Raw genomic sequence first — 10558 nt, forward strand, 5'->3', positions numbered from 1 at the left:
AAATATTCCATATCACAAGTGTGTCGCAAAAACGTTGGCGATGGCTGGAAGCAGAAGCAATTTTGTGCATGTGCAAAACAAAAATCGTTTGGTACAAATACGTGTACCGTTACACAGATCATAGTAAATGTTATTATTATTATTATTATTATTATTATTATTATTATGAGCTTTAAAAAGTTATAATTGCGATAATAATCTTTAAAAGTTACATCTCATTCCAAGCATAAATACAAAAAATAAAAATACGATAAAAAACTAATAATAATAATAATAATAATAATAATAATAAATAAAATAAACAGATACACAGATACATCACAAAAATAAAAAAGATCACCTGAAAGCTATCCATATAAAGTATACAGTAGATGTTTAACACACACAGTCTGGCCAAAAGTTTGTAGACACGTCACAATTCCCCCCATATGTGGTTTTTCTCCTTGGAACATTGCCACACAGTTGGAAGCAAATCAACCAACCACTTTTGGGATCAATTGGAACACTGATTGCACCTCAGACGTCCTTATCAAGCCTCAGGGTCTGATTTCACTAATGACCTCATGGCTGAATGAACACAAATCCCCACAGTCACACTGGGAAATCTAGTGGAAAGCCGTCTTAGAAGCTTCAAATCCATATTAATGGCCATGGTTTTGGAAATCGATGTTGAACCATCGCATTGCTAATGTGTGTGTTCTAACGTCCAGTTCCAGTATTTGCAGAGAACATATTAAAAATTGGTGCAATATTTATACGAAAGATAAAAATTAGCTTAGAAGAAGTTCATAACATAAGCCTTTATTAAAATTGACATGCATAGAATCATACAACTGAAACAAACCTGAACAAATTGAAGACACTTTAAAGGAGGACAAAAATAAACACTCTTTTCTCCTTTCTCACACACATGTATGTTTTTTTCTTTTTTTCTTCTTTTGAGGTGTAATATGTTGAACAGATTGTCAGCACTCACAGTAAAGATCAAAATGCACACATTTACAAGTCTGGATCAACATTATATTTCATGCAGGAGATAAAAACACAACACCGGACAGACAGCCATGAGGTTTCCCCCCTATAAATAATTGTTCTTTTGATTTTCCTCATATGAAAACTGCGTCACATTTTATGTGCAGTGCACAGAGAGAGTGTAAGTACTGTTGCTTTCTCCTCACCGTGGTGTACATGTGGATTTATTACAGAGCCGAATGGAAGGCGAACGTCTCCATTTTGGGTTTAATGCACCACATAGGGTTTAGAAATCTTTTCAGATTCTCTATGTGGTGGACTCCTAGAGCTCGACATAGAGCGTAGGTGCTTTTATTCTGTACATTATTCTCCATGTAGTGCTTTCGAGACCTGAATAGGAAGCTGTATTCCAAATACCTGCTGGTTGCACATACAGTGAGCTTGTGCATAAGATGCATTGCTGATCTAATGCACTAGACTGTACACTAGGTGCCTTTATTCGAGTGTCTCATACCCTAAACGGCTTGACGTTTACTTAGGGGGACGTTTCATCAGACTATAATGAGATACATCCCTTAGAAGTGCAAAGGAGTCCATGTAGAGCACAGTGCAAAGTGTAGGATTGGTGATTTTAAGTTTTTTTTCTTGTTCTTTGCTAATCTGCATCGCTAATATACACATGAATTTGCTAGTTCTCCATGCTAACTAACCCAAACCCCAGCTAAAAGACTAACATGACACTCTTAAAAATGAAGGTGCTGGAATATAAACAAAGGAACGAAGCCATATAATGACTATTTCTCTATTTCTGTAAAATATATGACCTGAAGAAGTATTTCTTTACTTTTCTGTATGTCACACTGGTGCAAATCACAAGACACTTTTTATTTGATTATAATTATTTTGATGTCCTTTTCATTATTATATTAATTGACACATTGTTTGAATTGATTGATTTCTAATGTGTTCTATCAGTGATGTTACCTCCAATAAATACCTAAATAAAAGTGTATTATGGAATATTTATATGTTTTGGAGTGTATAATGTATAAAAGGGATGTTTAAGTAAACCAAAAGCATGGATGGTCAGTTGCATGGTTATATCACCTGGATATTTAAGAGTGTATCACAAAATGCAGTCCATTTTACAGCTGAAGCAACATTACGTGCATATTCTTCACAATTTATTATTATATATACATTTATATTTAAAAAATGATCTCATTATTGCTGCTATTTACATAAAGGATCTTAGTGACCAGCCTTTTCATATCTTTTATACGCATTTATCAGACAGAAACCTGAGTATTCATGCAACTATCTTCACAACCAGTCATGTTGTAGCAGCCTCACCAAAACTGGAGAACTGAAGATTGGAAACGGGGGCTTTAAGGCTTTGTATCTCCATTATTTGTGTTGCTGTCAAATAATTGGATAATTGCATGAATAATCAGGTGTGTATATGTTCCTGAAAATGTGAACGTTGAGAGTACGAGGTGGTATCAAAAAGCTTGGAGATTCGCTCTGTTTATAAAAAAGTATTTTATTTATCTACATTTCCACACGATCACCTTCACAGTAATACAGCGTCCCCAGCGTTCTTCTGGAACGTGTCCTGGAAGTCTTCTTTTCGAAGTGTGTCAAGCATCTTCTGCGATTCGCACCGGATCTCCTCAACGGTGCCAAAACTGGGAGCCGGATCTTCATCTTTAGAAGGAGGACGAAGTCCACAAGAGCCAATCCTGGTAAGTAGAGTTGGTGCGGAAGTGAGATCATGTTGTTTCCAGGGAGAAACTCACTTGTGAGGAGATTTCGGCGACGTGGTCAGAACAGCACCGGTTGCACAGCTCCTGGTGTACACAGGACAACAGCTTTTTGGCACACTGACTTATGAAGGAAAGTGCTTCCTGTGACTGTGCGTGCAGCCCTGTGCTGCCATCTGTTGGTGTGTCTCGAAACTTTTTGATACAACCTCGTATGCTATGTTTTTTGGGATGTGTGTAAATAGATTTGTATATTGTTTTAAAAGAAAACACAAAACTGTTAAATGAACGATGAACGAATGAACAATGTGCAGATTTGGTTTAATCTTGTGATGTTACTATATGGAACTGTAGTAACTGAAACTCATTCATGCACTGAATCTCAGAATCTTATAATATCAGCTTGGGGAAAAAAACAAAACAAAATCCCGTGTTGTGCTTTTTTTGCTTTACGCAAACTTTTGTTTTGTTTTGTATTTGATATCGGTCATTTCTACTGGTTCTCCCATTATCTTAGTGGAGATTAGTCTCAATGTGCTCTTTTAATATCTAGCAGGAGTTTAGTGGGTTGCATGCGTGACCCTCGCTGCACGGCTGGCCATGCTTGTCCAGTATAAAAAGCTACTTTAAATGGTTCCTAAAGGACACACATTCCTACATCTAAGATGGGCTTCACACACTCACTCTGACGATGGAACGGACATCTTCACAGAAACACAGACACAAAAATCGTTATATTGCATATCCGTTCCACGTGGTGTCTTGCTCGGATTCTCCTGGCAAGAATTTCACAGTATTGTAGCGATATGTTGATTATCATCCGGAAGATGTGCTTGGTTTAAAGCCGGATATAAAACGGTTTGTTGCAGCATCGTTTTTTTTTTTTGCTCAGCCAGTAGTCTTTATAAAGGAGATATAAAGGGCTTTCATGCTTCTTTGCAGGGTCAGAGGTCAGAGGTTGTATTCAAGACATCCCTTCTTATCTCCTCCATGCTGATCTCCTGCTTCAGCTTAGAAACGTCTCTCCGATCTGATCAGACATTCCTGCGTGTCAGCGTGACATCATTCGAACAAACTCTGAGAGAAGGAAAACAAACGCTTTGCTGTAGGTTCATCTAACATAGCAAACATCACTCAAACGCCAGCTTTTTAAGTATAATCATGTACTCGTGTTTGTCATGTAGTCTCAGATGCAAACACACACCTTCAAAATCCACATGTCCATCACCATTAAGATCAATGTCCTTCAGGATATCCTCTAATTCTTTATGTCTAACCTGCAGTTGAAAACAAAAAACAATGCAGATGTGAACAAGACCAAACATATCAATACAAATTCAGTCTCCTGAAGAGATCATACAATCATAAATCTGCTTGTTCCTCAGTGCAATGTGCCTAGTCCAATCCAAGTTACACATTAAAACAAGCTTATTCAGAAAATTGCATAATTCTATCCTAAAGGGAAGTTTATCAGCTGAATGACGTCTTATCAATTATAGCATGGGAGTGGCAGCAGAACATCAAGGACCATCTTTGAACAAAAGGGAAGGTGAGCATGATTAGCATTTGGAAAGTCACCCTGCTCTGAGCATTCTTACAGGGTGATGACTCCACAATAGCAATAAAGTGAGAATAAGTAGTGGTCACTGTGCATTACAATCCACAATCTGCATTTAAAACCACATTTCATTTACATTTAAGACTGGAAGACTTGTTTAAAAACAGCCCTGAGATCTTCCGAGATCTTCAACAACCTCATCATTGTTTTTAACAGTGCACTCTACCAAGAATAGTGCTTTTCTTCTAGACGCAAATAATTCACTGGTGAACTGGATTCAGGGATCTGCTGCACGTGAGACTTTTATCACTTATATTCAGTCTCGGTCTCTCATTGTCTCTCATTTCTCAGTATGTTCCTCGCCACTACTCCCAGCAGGGTTCACACATTTGAAGGACATGTGGTGTAGTACAATGGAGAAGAATGACAAAGAACCTGTTGTCCCAGCAGTTTCTTCATGGCCTCTCGTAGTTCATATGTGCTGATTTGACCGTCTCCATTAGCGTCGAACTGAAAGTAATGAAAAACAATGTGTCTTTGTTCTACTGTTCAGGTTCAAACACTGGGATTTTCTCATCAAGTGCAAATCAAACATATTGTTATTCCTACATTCTGGTCATTGAGGGCTTTTTATTCACCTCTTTAAAAGCGTCTCTGAGCTCCTTTACTCCGATCATATCGGCCGTTTCTGCTAACAGTTTTGGTCCCATCAGTTCCACAAAGTCTTCGAAATCCACGTGACCTCCCACTAAGAGAACACAGAAAAATCAAAACGGATAAAAGATGATTTAATATTGTCCACCTTTTCTTTTTAAAATCTATTCCTGACATTTGGAACGGAGCCAAAATGGCTGATGTTGTTTCTCTGTGTGTTCTGAGGGACATACTGTTCATGTTGACCCGCTGACTTAATTCAATCAACTCCATCTCTGTAGGCATGTAACCCATCGTCCTCATGCAGACCCCCAGATCCTTACAGTTAATCAGGCCGTCTTTGTCCTTATCAAACTCCTGAAAAGCTTCTTTGAGCTCTGCAAACACAACAGAAACACAAGATCGGAGCGGGATTGATCAATTAAAAAAAACGCAGTGTTTTGATCGCTTTAAATTTGAATAATTTCGAATAATTATTTGAAAAATAATAATAATTTTTTAATTATTAAATAATAAATTAATTTCAAAGCAAAGTCTAAATTGAATCATTGAAATCAGTTCAGTCTCTGAAAATTATTTCGATTATTAATGATGTTTATTATTAATAAGAATATTTCTAAATAATATTTATCTAATTTATACAACTGAACAGCTGTGGGCTTAAGGGCCTTTCTCAGGGGCCCAGAAGTGACAGCTTGGTGTGGCTGGGGTTTGAACTCACGACCTTTTAATCCAAAGTCCTTTGCCTTGATCTCTTGTTTATTTCTATATTCCTTGAATAATGTAATATATTATGAGCTTTATTGTAGAAATCTTACCATCCAGTTCTTCGGGTCTCAGCTCTCGGTCCTGAAAGAAAAAAAAAGAAGATTTATATAAAAAATAGCAAATGGAAAAAAAGAAATCTGTTGTTCTGCTTTCTTTTCAGCTCATTCTGTATCTGTAATTAAAAAAAGCACCAGTTTATTTATACTCTACAGATAAAGAATTAAATGCTGATTAAGTCGAACATTTTGACTTTGCAAATGTGTTTTATTTATTTTACTAATTATTTTTATACTCTGTGTTTGATGGTTGTCTTTCCACTGCTCGGTAATCAGTGTGTTTCAGGGTTAAATTTTTATCCTGTTTTTATGCCTGTGAGTCACATTAAAATGTTTTTCCTGGCAAATTAGCAACAGCAATTACAAGAATAAACAAGTCAATATTAATAAGAATTCATCAGCTTTTTTTATAATCTGTGATACAGGAGTAAGGGCTCGAGTTCACACCTATCTGTGAGTATGTGCAGTTAATCAGCACACATTTACATTCTGGATATTATTATGTGTGGACATGGTGGTGTGTGAGGACACGATGTACAATATTTTAGACACATATCATGTGGGTCATAGGTGAAGAATTAATTGTGTTAATATTATGTAGACTTTTGTTTGCTGATCTGATGCTGAGCTTGAACACATACTGTATGTTATGTGTAGTGGTCCCTCTCTGCACTCAGACCATTAGAACACACTACAGTTAACAAGGCTGCATGATAAATGTGTATTAAATGTAAATAAAAGCACTTGGTTGAGGGCTTCTGGATCTGATTGTGTATTCAGTCAGCAGGTTTGGGCCCCAGGGAGATCATCGAATTCTGACGATGACACAGGAATTCATGTCTGGCAGGAAAATGACAAAAGTGGCTTCAGGAAAGTCATTAGGGGCCTTTAAGAGCTCAGGTATGTGGAATTAGGCAATCAGTGCTTACAGGCAAGGCAACACAAAGAATAAATGACATAAATCACACCAATTCTGATCATTTAGTACAAAAACATTTTTATTAACAAAAAAAGCAAAAAATTTAAAAAGTACAACCCCCCCCCCCCCCAAATATACAGCAAAAAAACCCAAACAACTAAAACAGACAGAAAATCAAAACGTGTAGAATGTTTTGATTTCCCTTTTGCTAAATCTCAAGAAATGAGTTGAAGTTGCTACAGAAAAAAAAAAGATATGATTCATTTGAGAAATGTGCCTTCGATTTTGTTCTAATTATAAATTAATCTACAATATCTGAATATTGCAAATTAGAAAAATGTAAAAGATTTTATAAAAAGATTTAGGATGCACACACAAACACACACGTGCGCACACACACACACACACACACACACACACACACACACACACACACACACACACACAAGCATGTTCTTTTCATTTTTAAGAAACAAACTCAGTAAAAGGCAAAACACATGATGGGACAGTGAACGAGTAGAAGAAAGTTCTGTGGAGTCCAAATGGGACATTTTTGTCTCTAACAGAAGAACTTGTATAAGATGGAGAACAGGAGAGAAGATGTGATCAGACTCCCTCACCCCACACTCACACATGGAGGTGGAAGTTTAATGGTTTGAGGTTGTTTTGGAGCAGGGAAAGTTCCGGAAAGTGAAAGGAATCCTGAACCAACATGGCTCCTATTCCACACGTCATCACCATGCAGTTCCTTCTGGACCGCGTCTCATTGGAACTGTCTTCACCGTACAACAAGACAATGAGCCGAAGCGCACGTCTGAGTTCTGTACGTGTTACTTAAAGAGCAGACAGACGTCTGGAGTGATATCTATCATGGACCTATCACGACCTGCCCAGTCACCGCAACTCAATCCTACTAAACTGCTTTGAGATGAACAAGAAAATCTTCATCTTGTGAAGAACATCTTTGAGGAGTTTTACAAGAGACACAGCAAAATATTTCAGCTGAACATTTGGAGAAACAAAGTGTCCAGATGCTGAGAGTGTAAAACTGTTCTTCATGCTAAAGGAGAATTTTTTTAGTGAGAATAAAGTGGAACATCTGGACATTTATCGATTTTTTTTGGTCAAATGAAATCTTTAGATTGTTACATTACCGAGTTTGTTGAATAGAAACAAACGGAACACACACGTGTCTCTCAAACACCATAAAACACTCATACTGGGTTTGCAGTAATGAACTAAACTCTGTGGAACAGTTGTGTTTATATTATTATAGAGGTTATTATAGAGGTTATTATAGAGGTTATTATAGAGGTTATTATAGAGGTTAGTCTGTGTGTGTGTACACACTTACGTACAGCCTGCCGACTCTCGAATCCCTTGCGTAGGAAGATGCACGCAGGACCGAGCACACTGTGTACATAAGTGGAGTTTTGAGATGCCAGGGTGTGGCTTGAAGCTCCGCCTTCATCACGTGCAACAGCTTTGTAGCTCCGCCTCCGGTCCTGATGTGAGCCGGTGTTTTAGGGAGGGATATGACAAGCAAGGTGGCACAGAAATGATCAAAGACGGAGAGGATCTCTCTCTATGGATGTGTGATACTGTATGTTAACGATTTGATGACATACACTATATGGAAACAAAGTTTTTGGACACCTGACCATAAGCTATGCTCTGTGCTTCTTTTTGAACATACCATTCCATATTTAGTGCCCGTTTGCTGTTATAATGATCTAAATAAACTCCTCTGGGATAAATTTTGTGGAGATTTGTGGAGATTCATTTAGTCAGTTAGTAAATGACGTAGGTGAGGTGAGGAGGTTTCTGGGGTGCAGTCAGCATGAAACATTTATTCCAAAGGTGTACAATAGGGGTGGAGCTCTACAGCAGCAGATCTTTCACACATTTAGAATCCATGGAAAGCAGATCTTCATGGACCTGGTTTTGTGCAGTATTGTCATGCTAGAACAGGTTTGGGTCTCCTAGTTCAAGTTAAGGGGAAATTTCATGCAGCATCCAATACAATTGTGAGCCTCCAACTTTATGCTAACATTTTGAGGAAGAACCACATCTCAGGTCTCAGGTGTCCTAATACTTTTGTGCATATAGTGTATGAGAGTAGAGCAAAATCCATAATACACTTTACCTCGTCCTTGTTTATTCTTCTAAGCTCTATTCATTGGTTTGTTTATTTTCTATTTACTTTAATATACTGAGGTGCCATCAGATTTACAATGTACCTCAAATAAAGCTACAACACACCTTAGACATTTGTCCCTTACTGCATCTTTCAGCAAGTAATCAAAGATGATAAAAACAGCATTTATGCTTGTGTTGTAACTAAAATACTTCAGTGTGAAAATCCATTTAACGTCTGAAACTTCCTTTTCGTCAGCTGTGCATTATAGACTATGAAACGTGTGCATTATAATCCCTCAACATTCCCTCAACATTCCCTGATATACGTACACATTTACTGCTATGAAATATTGCACAAATATTCCCGTCACGTGTTCGACAAGAAGGATTCCTTCTTAAACAATCAGATTACATCATTCATTATTTACTCTTATTAAAGGTGTTACATTTTTAATGTAGGTCTGATCTTTACATTTTTACTGAAACATCAATTATTGCTTAAGTACAATTAATAACCAGTCATTAGAAGGACCTGGCATACACTGGCATCAAATTAAAGCAAAGCTATGCAACACACACACACACACACACACAAAACAAACTTACATATATTTAAAGTCCTGTTTTCTCGAATGATTACATGAGCACAGCCTGCATACATTTAATTTTGTGAGTGTCCTCAATCCTCCTCACTGGTTGGTGTGTGTGTGTGTGTGTGTTTTTCTGTGTGTGTGTCTGTGTGAAATAAGCATCTGCCCTCTACTTGAGCATGACCTTCACGGTCCATCTGTGTGCGTGTGTGTGTGTGTGTGTGTGTGTGTGTGTGTGTGTGGTAGAGAAAGTGTCCTGCTCTTTTACACCCCCACTGACAGTTCACACAGATTAACGTAACGCAGTGGGGTGTAGACAATTTCCAACCTCGAGCTTGATGAAGAAACAGGCTGAAGCAGTAGCAGTGATGGTTAACTTTCACAGGAGGCAACAGCTGAGAGAATTCAGTCAATTCAGATGTTCGAGGGGTTTGGAAACACTGGTGAGGGGGGAACTGATCTGACAGTCAGGGGTTCATGCCCTGGTATCGCCAAGCTGCCACTCTTGGGGCCCTTAAACTCCAGGGGCATCATGTCTGATCCCTGACTCTGACTGCAGGTCTGGGAAATGTAAAGAGTGTGTGTGTAGTAAACATGTGACCAGTATAAAGCCTTTTTTCTCTTCATTGTGATTTCACTGATGGGTGCAGTCCGATATTTATTCTCATTACGTGAGTGAAAAACGTCCAATGAAGTCAGTGATCACAAGTTGAGACAGGAGCTCGTGTGAAACACTGCGTGGTGTGTAAAAGCAATCAGCCGAGAGCAGGAAAGCCATCAGTGTAATAAGCACTCTCTTTCTCTCTTTCTATAATCCTGCTATTACGCTTTTAATGTCTTAAAGAGCTGAAAGTGCATAGCGAATACTTTTACTGTCACAACATGTGCAGCTTACTACACACACACACACACACACACACACACACACACACACACACACACACGGTTTATAATTTGACTTGCACGGCAATGAGAAACAAAGGAAGGTGAATGGATAACCTCTCATACGCAGCAGATTCCTGATTCCAGATTATCATCCATCTATCTGTTTAGGAGCATCAACACTTCTATAAAAATTTTAATTTCTTCCCCTTTTTAAATCCTTTTTAAAAAAAAGTTTATTCCTATTTTATGCTGTA

The 10558-nt window shown here is 38.0% G+C and overlaps 1 protein-coding gene across 5 annotated transcripts in view; it reads right to left on the reverse strand.

The window, feature by feature from the left end:
• Positions 1–785: 785 nt before the first annotated feature.
• Positions 786–10558, reverse strand: part of cabp1b (calcium binding protein 1b) — a 19780-nt gene continuing 10007 nt past the window's right edge. For 2 of the 5 annotated variants that reach the window (XM_046862088.1, XM_046862090.1), the window contains exons 2-8: positions 8045–8195; positions 5766–5796; positions 5181–5324; positions 4932–5041; positions 4729–4803; positions 3940–4012; positions 786–3812 (exon numbers count right to left, since the gene is read on the reverse strand). In XM_046862088.1, coding sequence (XP_046718044.1) covers positions 3787–3812; positions 3940–4012; positions 4729–4803; positions 4932–5041; positions 5181–5324; positions 5766–5796; positions 8045–8161 — 576 coding nt within the window. In that variant the 5' untranslated portion in view covers positions 8162–8195 and the 3' untranslated portion in view covers positions 786–3786. Of the gene's footprint in view, positions 3813–3939; positions 4013–4728; positions 4804–4931; positions 5042–5180; positions 5325–5765; positions 5797–8044; positions 8466–10558 lie in introns of those variants that run through there. The other 3 variants (XM_046862087.1, XM_046862089.1, XM_046862086.1) reach the window with 3 other exon arrangements.

The sequence above is a fragment of the Silurus meridionalis genome, chromosome 11 (genome assembly GCF_014805685.1).
Source record: "Silurus meridionalis isolate SWU-2019-XX chromosome 11, ASM1480568v1, whole genome shotgun sequence".
Taxonomy (NCBI): Eukaryota; Metazoa; Chordata; class Actinopteri; order Siluriformes; family Siluridae; genus Silurus; species Silurus meridionalis.